Below are 23,884 nucleotides of genomic sequence, written 5' to 3' on the forward strand. Positions count from 1 at the left end.
GTGGATACTGATCCTGGCCTGCCTTGGAAGGGTGTTGCTAGGATGACTAAGCACGTGCTAGATGAATGCCAAATATAATGAGTGTGAATGCTGAAGACCAGGAACAAATTGTGCTAAAAATACGTTAGATGTCACGTAACAAGTATTTCCTACTGCTTTCCCTCTTGTGTCCAAAGTAAATTGTTTGATCTCCACTTTCTTCAGCTTCAGCCTCCGTTCACCCTCTTATTGACCCGCTGGCTTCTGGGTCACATCTCACCCGGATACCCTACCCGGCTGGTACTATCCCTAATCCACTTCTTCCTCACCCACTCCATGAAAATGAGGTGCTGCGCCACCAGCTTTTTGGTAAGAACTTTGCAAGGGCTGGAAAGGGCAAGACAGATGAGTGTTGGCAAGGTTTGTGGGTGGGGGGGAGACACTGAATGTCATCCCCAAACAGTGGGGCAGACCGCCTAGCACTAGGTGAAGTGGTAGTGTGTGCCCAAGACTAGGAAGTGGATGGGAAGAAGAGGCATCGGAAATGAAACCCAGGTCTGGAACAGGAAAGGAACTGAGATAAAGGTGTGACGCTGAGATAATCACGCTGAGATAAAGGTGTGATTAGGCCTCCACAGCTCCTCGTCCTCCTTCCAGTCCTTGGACTGGAAAAGGAAGAAGGGGACAGAGAGGGGAAGGGAATGTGGAGGGGAGGAGTGTTGAGCAAAGACATTAGAAAGTGGGAGGAGCAGAGGTTGGCACATCATTGGGTAAGGAGGGGCATGCCCCCTCAGGTGTCAGGAGATGGCCCATCAGGGCTTGGCCTATTTATGGATATTTTGGGCTCTCTCCTCATATTTTCAGTGCTTGTGTGTGTAGACACACCTTTTACTCATAAAGACATAAGGAAAAATGTGCAGGCAGTATTTTCTATCTAATGGCTCAGTACCTAAACCTGCACTCAGCTTACAGTGGTCTGACTTGTGAGTACGAAGGCACTAAGATGACATACAAGCACATGGGTGATCATTTTGTTGTATATTACAATTAATATTTATTATTAAAATATTGGGGGGAAAAATAACTTTAAACCTGCTCTTTTTCAAGATCTACAAAATTTCCTCACCCCTGTAGTGGCGTTCCTGGGAGGGGACAAGAGGAGCAAATGACCCTGGGCACTATGCCTTCAGGGGTTGTGCCACCTTCCTTGCCCCCCCCCCACTGCCCCTATTAGGGTGCCTTTGGAGGACCTTTAAACCCCACTTCCAGTTTTCAGCTGAAAACCAGAAGTCGGGTTTAAGGTCCTCCAGAGGCCTATGAAGTTATTTAGTTATTTGATTTTTCTCTGTAAACCGCTTTGTGAACTTTAGTTGAAAAGTGGTATATAAATACTGTTAATAATTAATAATAATGAAGGCCTTAGGAAGGCTGAAAATTGCTACCTCCAGTTTTAGGTTGAAAACTGGAAGTAGCTCCAAACGTGGAGACCTTTGGATGGCCGGAGAGGCTGAATGTGGCCTCCCCAGTCCTCTGAACCCTCCAGGCAGTGGGAAGGTGGCACTTGGCAGGAGGGCAGCAACCTGCAGTCCTGGCCCCGGGATTGCCAGTGGGGCCCCCCCCCCCCGGTCCAGTCGCCTTGCATAGCTTTAATGAATAAACTGGTGAGAGGCAAGCCCAAACTGGAAGACCACAGTAGAGCATGTCAGATCTGAGTTGGGTGGTTGTTGTAGTTCTGGAAGGCCCTGAGAAATGAAGGAAAAGTGAAGTCAGGGAGGGGGAACTATATGCAAAAGAAGCCTCCTTGTCTTGCGCAAAAGGTAGGTGTTGGCAGGTGGAGCTTTTTCTTGCTGCATAACATGACAAGCTGCTCCAGTTGAATGCCCTTACTCATGCCAGCATTAGGGCTACAGACACCCTGCGGTCTCAGTCCATTGGCAGTATTATTACTAAAAGTATTTCTATACCACTGTTCAACCAAATTCACAAAGCAGTTTACATAGTAAAACAAATCAATAAATGGTCCCCTGCCCCCAAGTGCTCACAGTCTTGGGGAAAAAAGGTGAAAAAGACACCCATAACAGCCAACTGGTTTGGTCTCTAGTCTGTTACTTAGTAAGCAGGTTATTTACTAAGCAGGTTCCTTTGTTCTCGCTTTCCTTTGGCTCCAGCTGCCCCCTACAGAGATCTGCCTGGTTCTCTCTCGGCACCGATGTCTGCAGCGCATCAGCTGCAAGCCATGCATGCACAGTCAGCAGAGCTGCAGCGCCTGGCCCTGGAACAGCAGCAGTGGCTGCATGCCCACCACCCTCTGCATGGAGTGCCACTCCCTACGCAGGAGGATTACTACAGGTTGGTGGCTCTTCATGGAGGGGGGGATAGCAAATACGTTCACCAGGGTGAAGGGATTGGTGGGATCTGGGAATTGCATACTGAGAAGTTAATTGCATACTGAAGACGTTTCAGAGCACAGCTTCAAATCTTCTCCCTGAGTTTATGGGCACCAAAGATAGGAGGCAGTAAAGGCAGATGAGCTTCTCTGAGTGAGGGTTAGAGTGAGACCTTATCAGTGTGTTCACCATTATCAGTGTGAAGATGGTTAGCTGGTGCTGATCACTATGACACAGCATTAAAAGATCCTCACTAACATTTGCTTTGTTTCTGGGTGCTGGGCTTGATTTTTAAACCCTAAGTGACCTGGAACTGAAATATCTAAAGGACCACTTTCTTCCATAATGAACTGCCCATCATTTAAGAACATTCTCAGAGGTTCTTCTCAATATGGGTCTGTTGCTACTGGAGAAAAGGGTTGTTTTAGATCAGTCAACTAGGCTTAGAAACTGCTTATCCTCAAAGATTGTATTTGATATTTCGTAATCTCAAAAATCATATTTATTTTTTTTTAAAATAATTTATAATACAATACAAAGAATACTATTTCCATAGTGGCACCCAAACTCTATAACTCTGTCCCTGGCATATTCTTCTGGTTACATCATTGCTACCCTTTGGGCACCAGATGGTCCATCCTGTTCTTTTGGGGTTTGATTGATTGTTTAGAATTTTTGCCTTTGTTTTAGCCGCTATTCTTATTTTTCTGTTCATCTGCTGTTTTATGTTTTGGAGTTTTTACTGGTGTTTTTTATCTGCTATGTTTTTATATGGAATGGATTTGTTTTGTAAGTGTTATGGGGGCACTTGTCAACAGACAGTTAATAAATCCTGCAGATAAACAAGGTAGCTCCAGCTGGGTGCATGACTGTAAAGGACCCATAATCTTCCCCTTCCTATTAAGGAACTTTTCCAAAGCAAGACAGGACAAACCTGGTGGGGAGAGAGCAGTAGCTATTGTATGAAATGAAGAGAAAACCAGAGGACACCATTTGAGTTAGTAGAGTGAATGGCAACTATCTCTGACCCTCAGAATCCATCAGGAAGGTCTCATGCATCAGCCCCATTGAAATAATAAAAAGGAAGCTGTACAACAGCATTATTTTGCTGGGGTGAAGCTGAGATTTTTCTCAGTTACATTTCTCAGCTGACATTTTTCTCATTTTTCATGTAGGAGAATTTTCGAATGGATTGTGCCCCATGATAATTAGTAGCAGGGGTTTGCCAGCTAGATGTTCAGCCTCAGGCCCCCAAATATCTTGGACAGGCCCTTCCTGAGTCTTACTAAGTACAGTAGGCCTGCCATATCCATGGATTGAAAATGTATTTTAAAAAATACACACACCCTTCTATAGCACCATTTACCACACAACCTGCCACTTCACAGCGTTTGCCTTGCGCCTGCGCATTAACGCAAATTTCTGCAATTTCTGCAGATGTGCACCATTTTGTAAGAATGACATCGTCAGACTTGAACATCCACAGATTTTAGTATCTACACTGGGTTCCAGAACCAAATCCTCACATATATGGAGGGCCCATGTACTGAGCCACAAGAAGAGGCTGCTGAGCTAGTTCCTTTAAAAAACAACAATGAGGTCATCTGGAAATGAGTTACAAGAAAATGTACAAGTTCGTCTGGTTTTGCTCACTGTTTCCCATTGTCTCTCCTTAGTCACCTGAAAAAAGAAAGTGACAAGCCTCTTTAAATGGATCCCATTACCCATGATGACTTCATCACGCCTCTTGCTTGTTCGAGAGAGAAAGAAAGAGAAAAATCAACTAAACTCTGGGCAAGGGGGAAGCTGCACAATGACACAACTTATGTTGTTTGACGGAAAAGTGAAGAAATGAGAACAACCACTCTGGGCGGGAGGAGGGTGGTGTGCAGGAAGGACAACGAGGTGTGAAACACCAGCAAGGATTTTGGATAAATGGCTCAATTTTTGCTTGTATCCAGTAAGCAAAGGTATATAAACCATCATGCAACTCTTTTCTGCCCTCCCCATCTTTGGGCCAATGTGGCTAATCAACAAGAGCTCAAAGCATGATGGGACCAAATATGTTCCCTTCCTCTACATCCTGACACAGAAACTAGTCCAGAGGAACAATGCACCATAGGACTTTTCAAGATGGCATTGTCATGTAGTTGCTCAACCCTTGAGGGACTGGGCCAAGTCAAGAGGTGCATAGCACCATGGGACGGTTTCAAAGAGGGCAGCTGCCTTTTTCACCATGCCTTGAGGAAACATTGATGGTAGAGAATGCTGTGAGACTGTTTTTAGAATGGCCGTTGCCCTTCCTCTCCCGTTTCACTGGGGGAAGATAATGTGGTCAAGTAATGCAAGGCATTGTGGGACTGTTTCCAAGATGGCAGCTGCCCCATTTCCCTTCACCCATTCCAGTTGATGTACTTTAAACTCATGCACATCCCGTTAGACGTGGCGGTTTTGCGTAGCAATTTGTGATTCCCTGATCTCCCAGTGTGTGTGTCTAATCTCACGGTTGTATATCTTGATCTGTCCTCATATATATTTACATTAAGAACATTAAAAGATACCCAACTATGGGAGAAGAATCTCCCTACACACCCAGTTCCCCCAGCACATTCTAATAATTTATATAAACATATATATGTGAAGCTTTTAAAGAAAAAGAAGCCAGCGAAGCAACAAAAAAAAGCCTTGAGCAAATGGTTTTATTTTGTTCATTTTATGCACGCCACTGGACTATCATAAGAGATCTAAGACTTCGAAACTACATCCCCTGCTATCTTGTTGCAAGGTGTGGAAGTACATGACACCTCTGGAAACATTGCTGTGTAGACAAGACTCATGAGGTGATCTGGTGGCTCTCTTCCTTTCTCTGTTATACTGCAGCTTGCTGGCATGATTTAGAAGAGGAATCCTTTCTCCTCATAATCTAGCACTTTGGATAATCTCAGCATCTTGCTCCCTTTGGTTCTGTTTTCATGCTCTTCCTGTAATAGCAAGCAAGGATTGAGTGAAGGTGATTTATGTTTGTCAGCAGAAGCTGCGGATTTGAGGGACAGAGCGAGAGCCCTTCAGTGGAGAAGTTGGAAGTTAGACTGGGAATGTTTTTACCTCTGTCCGCACCTTGTATTACATCCCTGGTGATGGCACTCAACCATTAAGCCATTCCTGCCCCACATTGCATGTGTGCAACAGGGACCAAAGGTGTACACCTATGAACTGGGCAAAAATGGGTTAAAAACTGGGTTGACTAAAGATGCACTTTGCATAGGGGGGTAGTGCACATGCATATATTTACATGATCCATTCACAGGCTTATAGCACAAGCCTGCCCAGTTGTACTTAGAAGTAAGTGCTCTTTTGTTCAATGGGGCTTACTCAATGGAAAGGGTGTGTAGGACTGCAGCCTTAATTTGTGTGAACTCCTTTCTTTTTTATGTCCTGGGAGGGAAGATGACATGAATTGATCTTATTTACAGAGCACCTCACTGGGATATTAAACACACACACCCTTTCCCACCACATAGAAAAACATAACCCAGGTAAGTGGGCAACTGAAGTAATGGACTGTCAGAAGAGAGATGAAGAATTTGTGTGATGGTAACAGGATGGCAGCTGTGGCAGTCCTAGTGTTTAGCTGAATACAGAGCACAGGTAAGATAGCAAGAGGCAGGGGAGAACATCATTGCCCCTGTTCACAATAAACCTAACAGAGGAGGCTTGTGGTGCAAAAAATAGTATGAACATAACCTTTAACAGTGGTGACAGAGTAAAAGGGCAGAACACAAAAGTGGTGTGGCATTTAAAGCCCACAATGCTCTTCATATCAGTATTCCTATGTTTGGTTGGAATTGGGGCATGGGTTCAGCACATAAAAAGCAGTACCTCCTGCAACAAGGGCCAGCTCCATCAGTCTAGGGCAGGGGTGTCAAACTCATTTCATATGGAGGGTCACATAGCATTCATGATGCCTGCTGAGGGCCAGAAGTGATGTCATTAGACAAGATGTGATGTCATTAAATAGGTCATAACCAAAAATAAACACTTTTTTCACTTAGGAACTCAGCTGCAAATAAAAGATAAAATATATATGAATCTTGATCATATTTCAAGAGAGCCCAATTTTCATGTGGGCTGCCCTTTTAGCAGTAACACCTCAGCACTACTTGGCAGCTGAAAGCCCAAGGGCTGTATAAAAAGCTTCCGCGGGACCGCATCTGGCCCCTTGGCCTTATGTTTGACACCCCTGGTCTAGGGCAAGCTTTAGTATCGGGAGGGCACATGCCAAAAAAGTCAACATCTGCATTCTTTGTTGACCCTGAGAATGTCAGGAGGCATAAAAGTGGTAGTGTAGGCTGATTTGAGGGATGCCCATAAATGGCAAGGGAGCCTGAGTTTGCTGCACTTCTGGACCCATGGCCCATATATGCACTGGAGCATATAGCAGAGTAGCGTGCCTGCTTTTTGTACCTGTGACATATGGCTCAATAGCATCAAACTCACCTCAGCACTACTTGGCAGCTGAAAGCCCAAGGGCTGTATAAAAAGCTTTTGCGGGGCCGCAACTGGCCCCTTGGCCTTATGTTTGACACCCCTGGTCTAGGGCAAGCTTTAGTATCGGGAGGGCACATGCCAAGAAAGTCAACATCTGCAAGTCATGCAAAAAATTTGCACCAACCCTGGAGATTTAACTTCCTTTGTGGTCGGTCTGTGGAACTCCTTGCCACAGGATGTGGCAATGGCGTCTAGCCTGGACGCCTTTAAAAGGGGATTGGACAAGTTTCTGGAGGAAAAATCCATTATGGGGTACAAGCCATGAGGTGTATGCGCAACCTCCTGATTTTAGAAATGGGCTATGTCAGAAGGCCAGATGCAAGGGAGGGTACCAGGATGAGGTCTCTTGTTATCTGGTGTGCTCCCTGGGGCATTTGGTGGGCCACTGTGAGATACAGGAAGCTGGACTAGATGGGCCTATGGCCTGATCCAGTGGGGCTGTTCTTCTGTTCCCTTCTTACTGCACCACTTATTTCAAATCTGCTCCCAAAGGCGGGGGGGGGGGCCTGCGGGGAGAGCTAGGTGGAAGTTCAGTGTTCCCTAACAGAAAAAAGAACGCTCTCACTTTAAGAAGCATTCTTCCCTCCCTCGTTCGAAATGCATTCTGAGTACTCTGTATCTCTTCCTAACCCCTCCCCTTAGGGGAGGCACTTGAGTGGTCATAACCAATGAAAGGCATCTTATTAGCATACGAGCTCAATAATAGAACCTTACATTTTAAAGGGTATATCGATCCCTTCTGAGGAAATAACTGGAATCTTTGGAGGGGTTTTTAAAGTTTTGAGGTTCCACGGCCAAAACTGAGGTGTCAGATGGCCGAGCATTTGACTCACCGTGAGCTGAACAGTCCTCTCTTGCCAGTAGGTAAAAACGGAGTAGAAGTTCTAACTAGTGATTTCAGCTCTTTTTGTATTTGTCTAGTAGGCTTTCTGCTTTCGCCGAGAGCCTCCCAACTTCTGGTGGAATAATAGATTTTTCAGATTTGCCTGCTTATTAGCTTTTAAGTTGGTTTCATTTTTTCCCCACAGTGTTGACGTTTATAATTATGAAAGTTTGTGGTATTAATTTTGTATATTAAGTTGTTATCTATACGTGGGATCGCAGTTATTGTACGTATTTGTATAAGTTTCAACATCAAGTTAGGGAAGTTGTGGTTTCCTTTAAGAAGCTACAAGTCCAGTCCTAAGTTTTTGTTGCAACTGACAAAGACTGCAATCCTATACACTCTTTCCTGGGAGTAAGCTCCATTGAACACAATAGGAGTTACTTCTGAGTAGACATGCATAGGCTTGTGCCCTAAAGAATTCTAGTTGGCAACCTTCAGTCTCAAAAGACTATGGTATCGTGCTCTGAATGGTGGTGTGGTTCTGGAACAGCGTCTAAGTGTGGCTGAAAAGGCCGATTCGGCACAAATCTTCACGGGCTATCAGAAACTGTAGTTCTACAGAAGGGATATAGTTGGACCTTGAAGCCAGTTAAACCTCCAAACCCTGTTTGTTTCATAGTGATAATCGTGATTAAAATATCTCTAGAAGTGTACTGGAGAGAAAAGCAGAAGCGTTCAGGATTTCCTGGCTGGCAGCCTATGCTCTTCACCAATACCAATCCAGAACTGCAGTGCCACAGCTCTGATTCTGATAGTAGAGAACCCCATAACGAGAAAGCATCTGGGAGCTACAGGATCGCTCAGGAAGCAAAAAGAAGCACATCAAACAAAAACAGCATAAGAAATAAACCACTGAGCATCCTTAGAGCCCAAGCCTATGCATGTCTACTCTAATGGGGCAAGTAAGCCCCATTATAGTCAACGGGGTTTACTCTCTGGTAATTGTGATTAGGATTGCAGCCTTAGCCCATAAGAATATAAGAAAAGCCTGGCTAGATTAGGCCAAAAGCCCATTTAGTCCATCCTCCTGTATCTCACAGTGGCCCACCAGATGCCTCAGGCAGCACACAAGCCAACTGAAGATAAGCATCTTGGTGCTATCCCTTGCATGTGGTATTCGGAAGTAGCCTACTTCTAAAACCAGGAGGTTGCACGTACCCATCACAGCTTGTAAACTGTGATGGATTTTTCCTCCACGAATTTGTCAGTCCCCTCTTAAACGCATCCAGACCAGAAGCCATCACCACATTCTGTGGTAAGGAGTTCCGCAGACTAATCACATGCTGGGGAAAGAAATATTCTCTGTTGTCTGTCCCAACTCTCCCAACACTCAATTTTAGTGGATGTCCCGTAGTTCTGGTGTTGTGTGAGAAAGAACATTTCCCTATCCATTTTATTCATCCCCTGCCTAATTAAAGCTGCAAACCTGTACAGTACACACTCTCATGGGAGTGTAAGCCCCACTGTGTTATTCCTGTGTAGACTTGCATAGGATTGGGCTGTAGAAGAGCCCTGCGGGATCACACCAAACCTCCACCTTCTGGTCCAGCAGCCACTCAGATCCTGGAAGCATTCGACCTTCCTTGCTTGTGGTTTTCCCCGCCCATTGGCGTTCAAAGTAGGATGACCAGGTAACAAAGGGGGACAGAGTGCCTCTACCTTTACCCACTGTATTAAAAGAGAGAATTTGGGCAGGTGTAGCTTTTGAAGCCCTTCCATGAAGAGCTGCACCTGCCCAAATTCCCTCTTCCATACAGTGGTTAAAGGTAGAGGCACTCTGTCCGCCTTTGTATCTGGTCGCCCTATTCAAAGGTTGACTGCCTCTACACATGGAGGTTCTATTGAGCTTTCCCAGACTGCAAACTTGTCTTCTGAGATCTCGTCCAATATTTCTCTCGTTTGGAGAAGCGTCTTCTAAGCCACCACCCTTCACCTCATCTTGTAGCAGAGATGATGCGAGGAGGAGGAGGACGGGAAGCGGAGTAAAGTAGAGGAGTGCACTGCGAGCCCAGCTCCTCCTTCAATCCGGTTTGCAACAGCACGGAAGTAGAAAGGCGGAGATGAGAGGGAGGTGCGCATGTTGAGAGGGTGGGATCTGGGCAGGCAGCTGTTGTTGTCGTCTCTTGGGGGAGCGAATGAGACGCTTCTGCGCTGTTCTGGAGCTTGGCCCTTCCTGCGTTGGAAAGGGCTGCACCCCGCAGGCAGGCAGGCAGGCAGAAGTGAGTGAGCGGAGGGAGCGCCCGCCCGCCCGCCGTGCGCATTCCTTTCGCCCTCTCCGCTAAGTCCCTGCTCTAGGCTCCCTCCCTGCCCTGCCAGCCACATGTCCAGCCTGCAGCGCCCGGTGGCTCCTTCAGCCCAGGCCCAGCCTGTCTCCCTGAGCGCAGAGCAGGCCAAAGGTGGGTGAGTGGGCTTGCAGGGAACCGATCCGGGCTCGGAACTGGGTGCCCCACCGGGAGGGTGAAGAAATCCTGGTGAGGATGATGATGATGATGCGCACCGTATATGAATGAAAGGAGACCTGCCCATCCAGAGGATGTGATGATAGTACATGGCCTGGATGCCTTTAAAAGGAAATTGGACAGATTTCTGGAGGAAAAGTCCATCAAGGGTTACAAGCTGGGAGAGTTAGGGCAGACAAAAGAAAATATTTCTTTGCTGGGCATTGAGTTAGTCGGTGGAACTCCTTGCCACAGGATGTGGTGATGGCATCTGGCCTGGATGCCTTTAAAAGGGGAATGGACAAATTTCTGGAGGAAAAATCCATCAAGGGTTACAAGGGTTACAATGATGTGTATGTGCAACCTCCTGATTTTAGAAGTGGGTTACCTCAGAATACCAGATGCAAGGGAGGGCACCAGATCTCTTGTTGTCTTGTGTGTCTCTTGTGTGTCTCCCTGAGGCATTTGGTGGGCCACTGTGAGATACAGGAAGCTGGAATAGATGGGCCTTTGGTCTGATCCAGTGGGGTTCTTCTTATGTTCTTGTGCTGGCATCTGCACGGAAGCCACTTTTCTGACCCGAAAGCCCTGTGCTGTTGAAGCTCTCCATCTCTGCCTGTTTACCAGTCTGAAGTGCCAGGGATGCTCTTCTCCGACATTACCACCTAGGTGTAGAAAGCCAGGCATCTACCTACTGCTCGTGCCTCTAGCTGGTGCTTCAATAAAACCTTTGGGCTGAATAACTCTTTGGCTGTTGTGTTCTGTTCTGTTATTGGCTTTTATTTATATTGTCTTTTTTGTGTTAATTTAAATAAAAATTGCAACATAGGAAGCTGCTCTCTACTGATTCAGATAATTGGTCCATCTAGCTCTATATCTGAGAATGGCTCTCCAAGGTTTCAAGAGAGATGTGACCTTTCCCAGCCCTACCTGGGGATGCCAAGAATTGAACCTGGGATCTTCTACATTCAAAGGGGGTGCTCTGTCACTGAGCTTGGGTCACCTGTAGTTTTCATCTCTTTAGGAGTGAAAAATCATGGGCAAAATTTCTCTCATGCCATGACTGAAATTTGACAGGTACTAGTTGACATTGCTTTGTGGAATAGTTTTGACGCATAGACTGCCAGTTGGCTTTTCTCTGGTTTAAATTATTCTCTAGGAGGAATGGCATCTGAAGAACTCATAGAGTGCAGTGGGATTCAAACTGTGTTCTCTGATAAATTGGAAATTTATTGGGAGTTCCTCCTTGAGAAGATCAATAATAGTGGATGCAGTTTCCTCCAAAATAGCTGACCTGTCACTGCCCATCAGTATGCAGTTGCAAGAGTATTGGATGAGTATTTTAGGACTCACTGTCAGCTTACATAGGGCAACAGTGAGACCCAATAATAGAGAAATAGAGTGATCTACAACCTGAACTTTGAAAGCCATCATTGGATATGATTCTCTTTGAGTACAAAGGTACATTGTGGGGTTCCAGGTGGAAACCTTTGTACTTTGCATGGAAGTTAGAATGAAAAATCAGTTCTGTTTCAGATGGCCCTATGTTTCATAGGGACTGAGATAGTGTGTGACTCTAGGCATCTTCTAGCCATCTGCTAGAAAGCCAAGGGTCAGTGGGAAATTGGTTCCCTAACTTCCTGGGAAGAACGTCGTGGCAAAGGAAAGACTAGCATGGCCCAGCCATAGATCAGAGGGAGCAGATGTAGAGAGCTCATTCCCCTGGCTAAGTAACTCTGTTGTACTCCAACTGCCTAGGGATTGGAGACCTAAAGGGAAGCATTGTGTACAGTACTTGCATATCGTATTATTTCAACTGATTATTATATCGTATTATTTCAACTGATTGCTTTTGCCTATGTTCTTATGTGTGTCTCTTTCCCTCTCCATAGGAAAAAGCAATCCATTGAAATACCTCAATCATATTTGAATGCTTGACAAGGGGAAGGACTGTGGCTCAGTGGTAGAGCAAAAATGCTTTGCATGTTGAAGGTCCCAGGTTCACTCCTTGTCATTTCCAGGTATGACAGAGGAAAATTCTTGTGTGAAATCCTGAAGATCTGCTGCCAGCTTGTATTGACAATATTGACCTAATTGGACCAATGGTCTGTTTCAGTGCATAGCAGCTTTCTACAATTTCTGTTTCATATATAATTGGGATCTCAGTGTGTACCCCTGGAACGCTCTTCAGAGTTCTCTGCTACATGCTAGGATCCTTCAGCAAATTTGTTGACATGGAAAGGGAAAACAGTTTAGAAAAATTGAACTACTGTATTGGAAGTTCATTAAACAAGTAGTATGAAACCATCACATAGTACAATCCTATGCATACTTAACCAGAAGTAAGTTGCACTGCGTTCAGTGGGATTTGCTTTCAGGAAGGTCTGCATGGAATCAAAGGATTGTGTGGAAGTGAATGTTTCATTTCTGGTGCTCCAAAGAGGAACGGGGAGCCTCTCTGGCTATCGGGTCTCTATTGAACTGGACTGTTTTGCCATAGTGTCGTCTGTTCTGTGAAGTAAGGTGCACTGGGACTAGAATAATCTTATTCCTTGTTCTGGGGACATGGCTTTGCTGCACCCTTGCCTTTGCTACACTTCAAGATATATTTTCCCAATGCTTAGTACTTGTCCAGAACATTTGAGACAATAATGGGATTTGATCACAGACCTCCCTTCCCACTTCTGCTAGTAGTAGCTCGTAGCTCTTCTCTTTACTTACTGGTACACAGAGTATCCCCACAGCTGCCAGCTTGCGAACTTATGGTCTTTCTGCTTTCTTTCTTTCTTTAGTGGTTCTAGCTGAAGTGATCAAGGCATTTGGCTCACCAGAGAATGCCCAGCGCATGGAGGAAGCAAGGGATAATGCCTGCAATGACATGGGCAAGATGCTTCAGTTCCTGCTGCCCGTGGCTACCCAGATCCAACAGGATGTGATCAAAGCCTATGGTTTCAGTAATGATGGGGAAGGTGGGTGCTCAGAGCTGAATTATTTGGAGGTGGAAAGGAAGAGGTTATACAGGATGGCAAAATGCACATTGTTCCATCTGGTAGATATCAAGGGCAATGGAAGGCCTTGTTGCTCAGGATAGCTAAAGAAGACTTCCCTGCAAATCAAGCATTCTAGGGTAGAATTGTAAGAGGGACCATGAAAACTGTTTTCATACAGTCCCTCTCTGTGGAGAGAAAATTGGGGGGGGGCAATGTGTTGTGAGCATGTCTGGAAGCCCTCACCATATCTCTTAGCACTGCCCCTACTCTCCCCTGTGGACAAGTGATTGTGCAAGCAAATTATATCCATGGGGAGAACCAGCATGTGCAATCATGGGGAAATGTGATGTGTGAATTACCAAAAGGGCTGTTTTATTTAGGGGAATTATTACACTGCCCTTATTGTAACCTTAGGATCGCAGGCTGGATAACAAGATGGCGTAATGCAGATAAATTCCCTTTTGCTTAAGGAGGAGACTGAGAGAAAGATAACTTTTTAATAAAAGATTATAGTTTTATTACAAAAGCACAAAGGTAAACATAATGCACATGGAGAAATGATAAGTGTATGTTTCTTGGTCCTAATACTTGAATCTAGTGTACCTAGCTTTCATGGTGGTTGCATGTAAAGAGTATTTGGTGCATCCGAAGAAATTAGAAAAAGGTAAGGTTGTAGGGAAGGATTTTAGGGGTCCCTGGTCTGCCAAACTCAGCTGCTAACTAAAGGGGGGGGGAAGAAGGGAAAGAGTTCCAGTTGCAAGATAGTTACCTGTCCTGTAGAACAGTTGGATGGGGGGGGGAGAGTCCTGTGAAGAGGACCCTCTGACGCAACACAGATGTGTTGGCCCTTGGAGAGAGAGCCAGAGCATGTGGGTGGAAGCCCTCACTTAAAAGGGGTTTGCAGACAGTGCTCAGCTGGAATGTAATTACTACCACACAGCAGGGTGCTTAGAGTGTGTAAAACATTGAAAGGATCAGTTATCAGCAAAATTCAGTGGGGTCAATGGCTGATTTTCTAGCTGGGGGAACTTAGGAGACAATACAATGAATCAGCAACCCAAGAAGGCAGTTCAAGTTTTCGTACAGGACTTAAACAGTGATTGGATTAGGACAGGCGTGCCCAAACCCCGGCCCTGGGGCCACTTGTGGCCCTCGAGGCCTCTCAATGTGGCCCTCAGGGAGCCCCCAGTCTCCAATTAGCCTCTGGCCCTCTGGAGATTTGCTGGAGCCACATTGGCCCAACACAACTGCTGTCAGCATGAGGGTGACTGTTTGACCTCTCACGTGAGCTGTGGGATGAGGGCTCCCTCCACTGCTTGTTGTTTCATGTCTGTGATGTGGCAGCGGCAGCAAAGGAAAGGCTGACCTTGCTTTGTGCAAGGCCTTTTTTAGGTCTTGAGCTGTTACAAGACGTTCATTCATTCATATAAGTTCATCTTTAATATATTCATTTATGTAAACTTATGTAAATTTATTCAAATTTTATATGTAAATTAATTCTTCTCTGCCCCCCCCCCCGGCCCTCGACACAGTGTCAGAGAGACGATGTGGCCCTCCTGCCAAAAACTTTGGACACCCCTGGATTAGGAGACACTTTTGCATACAGTTCTTAAACAGTGATTGGGTTAAAACAATACAATGAATACAGTAATGTAGGAGACACTTAAACAATGATTTAAGATGCCAGACTTTCTCCCATAATGTGTGACCATAGGGAGGTGGTGGTTGTGTAGCCATGAGCTTGTGACTTGACCAGAGTTTTGGAAATGTGGCCTGTGTGAGAAGTTTGGCCTGCATGATATTTTAGTCCATAGTAACATAACCAGATATAGAGAAAATCATAACTAAAAGGAAAAAGGGGATTTTCATGTAACAGTATTCTCAGTGTTCTGTAAGCCTGAAGACCCTCCACGCTTTCAGGACATCTGAATAGGACTGAGTTGTCAGGCTTATGGTTTTCAGAGGGTTTCTGCTTCTTTCTTTTTTAGGAGTCCTAAAATTTGCCCGACTGATAAAGTCTTACGAGTCTCAGGATCCTGAGATTGCAAGCATGTCTGGGAAGCTAAAATCCTTGTTCCTGCCTCCAATGACGTTGCCTCCTCATGGGACTGGGACAGGAGGCGTGGCAGCATCATGAAGCTGGCAACCTCCGTTTGTCTTTGCTCGCCTGGATCACATTACCATCTTTGCAACGTGTTACTAAACTGGATTCTGGGACCTTCCTTTTTTTTACTGTCATGAGAGAGGTGTTTGGCTGCCTTGTACAGTCTTGGTTCTGTCTTTTGTGTGAATTGTTTTTGTCCTTGTGAATAAAAACTCCTTTGTAAACATCTCCCAGCATTTCTCTGAGTGTCTCTCTCCATGAAACTCTTGCCCCAGAGTTGGGAAGCCATTTTTGCAGAATGTGAGAGAGAAAAAAGACAGATGCTGCCAACCTACACATCTTTCTTCTGTTTCTGTCTCCCCTTCCCTTGATGTGATGCTTTGCTGAAAACCCCAGAAATGGCCATGGTTCTATTTTGAGAAGACAGCAATTTAGTAAGTGTATCTAAATTGTTGGGACTCTTCTTCATAAACTAGAAATCTGGGACTCGCTTAGTGTACTGAGTACTGTACTGAAAATGAGTTAGTTGCAGGTCTGGCTGTCTTGAATGGAGGACACAGAATGGATACACGTTAGCTATCAAGCTGACATTTTTAGTCTGAATGACTTCAATTACTATGGGATGGGAGCAGTTTTGTGCATCTTTCCCCCCAAACAATTAACATGACCTTTACTTCTCAACAGAGGGCAGCACTCCAGCACAATGTGAGAAAAGCAGAAGGCTAGACTAGAAGTTCTGTTACCCCTTCACACCCTAACAAATTTTGGCATAGGGCAGTGGCGTCACTAGGGTTCGCGTCACCCAGTGCGGGATGCCAGCGTGTCACCCCCCCATGCAGTGGGTGGGGCAACACCCCAGGTGGTGGGTGTGGTGATGTACCATTATTCCGCCCCACTGGTTTTTTGGTTGTACCTTTTCATAGAAAAAGATAGAACACATTCTGCATGAAATTACGCACTGATTGATATATAACATGCTGGTATTATTCCTCCAAACTGTGATTTTAGTAATTTTGGTCACTAGTGGTGTCACCCCCCCTAGGGTGTCAACTTACTAACACCTTATTGCAGCAGTTCTCAAACTTTTAGCACTGGGACCCACTTTTTAGAATGACAATAAATCCAAGACCCACCAGAAGTGATGTCATGGTGAAAGTGACATCATCAGGCAAATTAAAATAAATAAGTATAAATAATTAAAGTAAACCAAATTATTAAATAAGCAGAAGCCAGCCCTGTTCCACCAAGTGAATTTCCTCTATAGCCTGCCTGCAATAACACCCCCCCCCCCCAAAACCAGTAAGTTTTTCAGCCCTACCCACTGCCCAGTTCAGTTTAAGAACTTCTGTTTAAACCAGATCACTGGCAGGATCCAGCAGGCTTTGCAAGTCTCACAAAAAGTTCACCTTATCAGCTGAAGCCTCTGTTTTGATCCTTTTTGGGGGGGGGGGGGGAGGCTGCCTTCTGGAGCACTTGTTGAGCTCCAGGTGCATAGGATCAGGACCATTCTGGTAGCTTTGTACTCTCCTTCACCTGATCTTCCACACCAGCCAAGGCACGTTTGCTTACTTGCGAGCAAACATGACCATGAGGCTTAGTTTCACTTTCCATAGGGCTCAATACATTTATCTGCTTGGAGGGAGGGACTTTCTTCTCAGCTGTTTTTGGGAGCTGCATTCATTGGATCAGGACCATTCTGGTGTCGTTGGATTCCTCTCAGCCTGCCCTTTCAACGGACTAAGACAAGTTCACCTACTCGTGAGTAAATATGGCTCACTTTCACTTTCCATAGGGATTCATGCATTTTTTATTCTGCAGGTTTTTGGCCATAACTTTTGAAGGAAAGGAGCTATTTCATTCAGGTTTCCTGCATTGCGTTCAGCTTAAAATTCTGCATCCAACGATATATAACATGATGGGGTTACTCCTAACCACCGCAATTGTAGTGTGTCACCCCCCAGTGCGTGTCACCCCCCTGTGCACGTCACCCGGTGCGGCCCGCACCCCCTAAGTGAAGCCACTGGCATAGGGTGTAGGGGGTTTCCAAGAACAGAAAGGGACAAGCATTTCTGCTTGCAGACCTCAAGCTGGATATAGTTATTCAGTATCAAGCACTATATAACAATTTAGATATACCCCTAACTATGAAGGAATGCTTTGTTATGAGCTAGGAATCAGAAACTTGGTATACAAGGCATCCCAATTACTAAAACAAAAGTCAAAACACACAGAAACCATGTTGAGCTTTGGGCAATCTGCTGCCCCTTTATACATCTGAATTGGTGAGGGGAAGATCAGTTCAAAGAGTACCCAGGAAAATTTGCTATACTTGCAGAGTGCAATCTCTGTTTCTTTTATATAATAAAATAGAAGTTGCTTATAGATGTACTACATATTTTTAGCAATTGTAGATAAGGTATCTTTGAGGTTTCATGGGAAGCAGCACTGAAGAACGATTATGAACAAGAATAGCTCATTTCCATTTGGTGAGCATTTCTTCTGATAGCATGACTGCTACCTTTGAACTCCCATATTTTGGAAGATGGCCCTCAATTACTAGAAACCTTATTGCAGGTAGAGGATAGTGGGAGGAACAGAAAACCTGAGTCATTACTGAGGTTTGCACTGACCAATGGCATTAAAGAGAGAAGTAAGGTAGGATCTAGACCAGGGGTGTCCAAAGTTTTTGGCAGGAGGGTCACATCATCTCTCTGATACTGTGTTGGGGGCAGGGGAGAAAAATAATTTACATTTAAAATTTGAATAAATGTATATAAGTTTACATAAATGAATATATTAAAGATGAACATATGAATGAATGAAGGTATTGCAATAGCTCAAGGCCTATAAAAGGCCTTGCACAAAGTAAGGTTGGCCTTTCCTTCACTTCCACTGCTGCATCACAGATGTGAAGCAGCAAGCAGTGGAGGGAGACTTTGTCCCACAGCTCACACAAGTGGTCAAACAGTCACTCTCACACTGAGAGTAGTTGTGTCAGGCCAGTGTGGGCTCCAGCAAGTCTCCAGAAGGTCAGAGGCTCATTGGAGGCTGGGGGCTCCCTGAGGGCCACATTGGAAGTCCTCAAGGGCTGCAATTGGCCCCAGGGCCAGGATTTGGGCACCCCTGATCTAGACAATCGTACTTCTTGCTTTGCTTTTGGTGTCAAGCACTTCTCTAGGGAGCAGAATTTTCCTATCCAATTTTCCAGTGCCAGTGCAGCTGTACCAGTGGGGTGTGCACTGCATCCTGTGGTGGGGAGGCAGTCACAGAGGCCTCCTCAAGGTATGGGAATATTTGTTCCCTTACCTTGTGGCTGCATTGCGGCTGCACCGGTGCTGGAAAGTTGGATAGGATGGGGCCATAAGGTGGCTATACAGTTTCACGTGTATTTTTAGGCTGTAATACATGCTAACCTGGCTCCCGCTGAACTCAATGGGACTTTCTTCTGAGCAGACATGAATAGGATTGGGTTGTAACTCTAGGAAGAGTTTTGTTACCGATAAAATGATGTATTTGCATAGAATGAGTGAAACTCCATATGAAAACTCCATATGAATGATTGTGGGCCCAAATGGTTTCTAAGTTTTGAAAGAGAGTTGACTATTTGGGGAGATGTGAATAAGACTCACTCTAAGCAATGCACTCACCTTGTGGTGAGTTGGTAATTCACGTGATATTTGTATAGCTGTGTTGTCAGGAGAGATTTCCTCCCTGAATCCACCTCAGTTCATTTCCATGATAAAAATCCTGGCATTGAGGCTGGGTATAAAAAGGTGAAAAAGGGGCAGAGTTCAGAACTGGGTTGTCAGCGTCGGCACTGTATGAAGACAGCAAAACTGGTTGAAAGGAAATGGAGAGAGGGTCTTGAAGGAGTTATCTCAATCCTGACGGACCGTACATCTATTTTTGATTTTTGTGTGTCTGCAGTTCACTCACAGATCCACCTAGCGAGGGCCCCAGCTGAAGGTGAATAGGGCGGAGAGAACAGGAGGTCCCTCCCTGGTTACCTGCTCCCCTCAGGCTTAGCCTCTCCTCTCCCTAAATCCGCCTGAGTATTTATTAACCACAGCACAGGGAGACATTTGCAAGAGGAAAGAATGGAGCCCTTTGTACTGGGTCCAGCTATTTGATTCTCCTGCTTCGACTGCCTCTATGCCACTGAAGAAGCGTCTCGCTTGGACAGGTAACTGTGCCTATTTATTTTTAATATGGGTGCACCCAGGAAAGAGACTGCTCTGAGCTGGGCCTCCTGGTTTGGTCACTGTTTCAAGAACAGCAGGAAGAATTAAGAACACGTATAATACGTCAGTCGGATGTTGGCAATTCCAAAATGCAGATATTGGATTTTTACTCATCAAGTGGTGATGCAAGATTATCCAAGTCCTGTGGAAAGCTATTCGAAATAGGACTAGAACCATCGAAAGAGAGGTATTTGGGTTTTGCATCACAGGTAGTTTTGCTAAATGATTAAAGGAATTGTGTAACAAGGAAACACCGGAAGTTTATGGGCAATTTGTTAGTAGTTGCTAAAATGTCATAGCGAAAAGCTGGAGAAGAAAGCTTCAGCTGAGGAATCGTTTAGAAATTTGTGGAAGGTGTTGACAATGTGCAGGATTTGCTAGATCTCAGATATGCTGAGAGGAAGCTACATCTCGCATTTTGGGGGAGTGGGAATATTTACCATCGAATGTAAAGTAATTTTCAGGAAATAAATGCTTGCAGTTATTGCCAGTGTGATAATGAAGTCAAACTGTCAACTATCATAAAGATATGTAGCACAAAAATCCCTTTTTGATATAATGTTGTTACACAGGATGTAAAAATAATTATGTTATGGATAGTTTAGAATCATAAAAGCTCTGAAAAAGTAAGCACCACAACCCTGCATGGTGCTTTGCATATTCCTGTTGTCCTTTCATCCATCTGTGTTCTCACTGGAAATTCCCCATATTATTTCTGACTTTTCCTCCCTCAGAAGAACTGTGGGCCGTGGTATCTTGCCTGTTCCAACAGTCTTGGGGGGACCCCAGTGGCTGGGGTCCTGATGCCATCTTGTAGGTATGTCTCACCCAGTGCTTAGAATTCTGTGTGTGTGTGTGTGTGTGAGTTTGTGAGAGAGAGAGAGAGAGAGAGAGAGAGAGAGAGAGAGAGAGAGAGAGAGAGAGATTTCATTAGCCATATAGATCAGTAGTTCTCACACATTTAGCACCTGGACCCATTTTTTAGAATGAGAATCTGTCAGGACCCACTAGAAGTGGTGTCATGACTGGAAGTAACATCATCAAGTAGGACAATTTTTAACAATCCTAGGCTGCAATCCTACCCATACTTACCCAGGAGTAAGTCCCATTTACAATCATTGTTAAAAGAATATACACAGTAGCCTGTCAAAAGTACAGGTCTGTAACATTTCTCCAGATGCAGTCACATACCATGGTAGCATCAAGTCTAATATATTAAAAATAAAATATTGAAATGAATGGGGACCCACCTGAAATTGGCTCGCGACCCATCTAGTGGGTCCTAACCCACAGTTTGAGAAACACTGATAGGTGAAATAAGGTTAGTTTGGTTAGAGTTGGGCTAAATAAAGCCCAGGAGACCAATCTGGTCTGCAAGAGCCTTTTCTCCAGCTCTAACCTCTGGTTAACAGTATTGCCCTCAGACCCATCTTCTCACATGTAATATGCTCACACACAGATAATGTCCTGTCCCAGACACGGCATCAGTTTATACGTGCATGAACACCTGCTGGCAAGACCATGCTGGACTGAGCATGAGCAAATATGTATCCAGTCTAGAAGCACTGCTGGTCAAAAAGAACTGCCTAAAAAACAAGAGAGATAGCAAGAAAATATTTTCTATTTTCCTCCCCAAAGCACCCAGTTCAAAAATAAGTACTGCAAAAAAAGAAAATCACAGTGGACAAATGGTTGGCAACCTTTAGTCTCGAAAGACTATGGTATAAGCCTACAGCACCCAGTATTCCCAGGTGGTCTCCCATCCAAGTACTAACCAGGCCTGACCCTGCTTAGCTTCTAAGATCAGACGGACAATGTCTTGGATATTTAAAAGCAAATATAAAAAAATAAGAAGGAATGGAATGGAGTTCATTAAAAAAAAATTGGAGTCAAATGTATGACAGTAATTATAGCCAGCATGTATTATGGCCCAATTTTCACACTCCAATGTGGCCCTCTGGCCAAAAAGCTCCCCACAGTTAGGGGGCTATCCAGGTGTCCATTTAGTTTGACAGAATGAACTGGCAGCCTTGCAAGATTCACTTGATACTTTTGTTTCCCATTGGATCATTTGTGTATGTTGGCAATTATATCTTTCAAGAAGACATTCTTACTCTCCTTTTTCAGCGGATAGTTAATGTTTAAGATTTCATTGAACGGTGGGGGTGGGGGGGGAGAAGAGTCCCTTTGCTATTCTTTGAGCACTGCAGTCCTTGGCTTAAATGAATTGGTGCTGCACCACGCATCTGCTGCAGTCTTCTTTCATGGCTCAGCATGATTGACGCTGGGGAGATGCAGTACTTTCTGGGTGCTCAGGATCTTGTGGCTGATGCTTAATGATTGGATGACAGGATAGCAGGCAAACCTTCTTGAATGATGTTGTCGCTAATGACCAGTCTTCTTCATGAGTCGAGGGAGTTGAGCTACGTAATCTGTTCCAACCTCAATATTCTAAAAAAAATCATTTCAGTCCATCCTGCTTTAAACACAACAGCCTCCTGGTTTCATAGAGCATCATCTTGTTGTGAGTAAAGAAGCCTCAGGGACAGAGGATTCCAGTTTACTCTTTAACTCCTTTTTCTTCCCCTGCCTTTTGAGCATCACTGTTGAATGGAAAATACAGCTAGTGGATTAGGGCATGGAGCAGGTCAGGTCTGAGTCTTATCACTCACTATCATTTTTGACAATGAGTTATGCTTCCTTTGTGGCACACATTTTGCATGCAACCGGCTCCAGGTTCAATCCCAGCATCTCCAGTTAAAAGCTGGGCTGGCAAAGACCCTTGCCTGAGACCCAGGAACAGTGCTGCCAGAGTAAACATGGTTGCACAAGATGGAAAGGTAGTCTGACTCACTACAAGACATTTTCACATGTTCATAAGCCTCATCCATCCTTCTTTGTGCTTCTGTTGTTTTCTCCTTGTGACAGAAATGCAGGTTTGAACTTTAGTGGGGAGGGGGCAGTGGGCAAGAAAAGAATTAAGCATCCCTGCAAATTGCCCCCTTCCCATGTCACTCTGCAGAGGAGAAACCGTGTTCAGGATTTCAACACATGAGGTACAGGTAGGGGTCACGTAATTCCTCTTTTGTCCCTTGCACGTTTTCTGAAAGGACAATATCAATTTTTTTTCTATTTCAAGGAACTGCACTGGGTTACTCCAGCAACCCAGTGCAGAGGTGTAATTCTGGGATCATGCACATTTGTTTGCAACATAGCAAGAAATTCTGTTTGCAACATAGCAAGAAATTCTGGAGTATATTTTTCAGATTACACACAACTTCATTGGCACCACAAAAATATTAATATGGTGAATATAGTAATTACTTTATTAGGACAAATCAAAGTTTACATTGCAGTCTATAAACTTTAAAGTTGTACAGAACTATTATTTAGGCTGGATGCTAAAATGTGCAATCTGTAAACCATAAAGCTGTACAGAACTATTTTTTAGGCTGGATGCTAAAATATAAAAGGAGAGGGGAGAAGATGTTTTAGATGTAGACTTCAAAAACACTTTTATTTTCTCTCTATCTCTTATTCACATCCACCCACACACAATCTATTCAACCTGAGGAACGCTTTTGTGCAACTTGGAAGTCGTACAAGCTGCATTGTGAACATCGGCTAGTCCTAATCAAAATGTTTTGAGGATAAAGCAAAAACATATTTTTTCCCCCTTTCATTTTACCAAAGTTCTATGAACAGAAGTTCTGTGCAAGCTGAAAGCTGCCAGGTTGTTTTTTGGAAGTTGGTTGATCATGATAAAGATACTACTATTTTGGTCTAACCGGCCAAAAGTGTTACTGTTGTGAATGACTAAGGGTGGAATCCTAACCCCTTAGGTCAGTGCTTTCCAGCACTGACATAAAGGGGGATGCCTCCGTGAGTGACACCCAACTGCAGGATGCAGCACATGTCCCATGGGCACCACTATGCCAGTGCTGGAAAGCACTGACAGAAGGGGTTAGGGTTGCACCCTAAAATATTTTCTCCTCCCAAATGACTGCTTAGGTTGCTTGTCCAGTCAAGCTGGCCCAGAGATTCTGTTGCAAGGATCCACTTGTGAGGCGATAACTCTTTCACAAAGTTGTCTTACTTCTGCATAATACTGATAATTCTGAGACATTTCTTTATTTTGCTGTGTAAGCTGCTTTGTGAACTACTTTTGTTGAATAGTAGTACATAAATATTCTAAATGATTTTCTTACTAACCTCTTTGACTATAACTAAAAACACCAATTTCATGCATGTCTGTGAAATCCTCATAGGGGTTTGTGTCTTCATGAACTTAGCTAAAGTGCCCTAAAATGA

The 23,884-nt window shown here is 44.5% G+C and overlaps 2 protein-coding genes and 1 non-coding gene across 7 annotated transcripts in view; all 3 read left to right on the plus strand.

The window, feature by feature from the left end:
- Positions 1–4,360, plus strand: part of ATN1 (atrophin 1) — a 31,145-nt gene extending 26,785 nt beyond the window's left edge. For both annotated transcript variants that reach the window (XM_066615744.1, XM_066615743.1), the window contains 3 exons: positions 205–348; positions 2,148–2,328; positions 4,043–4,360. In XM_066615744.1, the coding sequence (XP_066471841.1) occupies positions 205–348; positions 2,148–2,328; positions 4,043–4,076 (359 nt within the window). In that variant the 3' untranslated portion in view covers positions 4,077–4,360. The remainder of the gene's footprint in view (positions 1–204; positions 349–2,147; positions 2,329–4,042) is intronic.
- Positions 4,361–7,656: 3,296 nt separating this feature from the next.
- Positions 7,657–15,560, plus strand: C2H12orf57 (chromosome 2 C12orf57 homolog). 4 transcript variants are annotated; one of them, XM_066617124.1, is made up of 4 exons: positions 10,110–10,196; positions 12,131–12,259; positions 13,031–13,207; positions 15,217–15,560. In XM_066617124.1, the coding sequence occupies exons 3-4, from the start codon at positions 13,084–13,086 to the stop codon at positions 15,363–15,365; spliced, it is 273 nt and encodes a 90-aa protein (XP_066473221.1). In that variant the 5' UTR covers positions 10,110–10,196; positions 12,131–12,259; positions 13,031–13,083; the 3' UTR covers positions 15,366–15,560. The 4 variants fall into 4 exon arrangements, with proteins under 4 accessions (XP_066473218.1, XP_066473219.1, XP_066473217.1 ...); XM_066617121.1 differs by lacking the exons at positions 10,110–10,196; positions 12,131–12,259 and adding an exon at positions 7,657–7,778; XM_066617122.1 differs by lacking the exons at positions 10,110–10,196; positions 12,131–12,259 and adding an exon at positions 7,691–7,774.
- Positions 7,804–7,864, plus strand: LOC136643393 (U7 small nuclear RNA). Its single transcript, XR_010793998.1, has one exon. It is a non-coding gene; the product is annotated as a U7 small nuclear RNA (small nuclear RNA).
- Positions 15,561–23,884: the final 8,324 nt, after the last annotated feature.

Source organism: Tiliqua scincoides, chromosome 2 (genome assembly GCF_035046505.1).
Source record: "Tiliqua scincoides isolate rTilSci1 chromosome 2, rTilSci1.hap2, whole genome shotgun sequence".
In the NCBI taxonomy this organism is placed as follows: Eukaryota; Metazoa; Chordata; class Lepidosauria; order Squamata; family Scincidae; genus Tiliqua; species Tiliqua scincoides.

What these genes read in the sequence shown, in the direction of transcription:
- C2H12orf57 (XM_066617120.1), top strand. Translation starts at nt 10,121, where the DNA reads ATGTCCAGCCTGCAGCGCCCGGTGGCTCCTTCAGCCCAGGCCCAGCCT. An exon ending in GAGCGCAGAGCAGGCCAAAG is followed by an intron (nt 10,197 to 13,030) that starts GTGGGTGAGTGG and finishes TTCTTTCTTTAG; the next exon opens with TGGTTCTAGCTGAAGTGATC. An exon ending in TTTCAGTAATGATGGGGAAG is followed by an intron (nt 13,208 to 15,216) that starts GTGGGTGCTCAG and finishes TTTCTTTTTTAG; the next exon opens with GAGTCCTAAAATTTGCCCGA.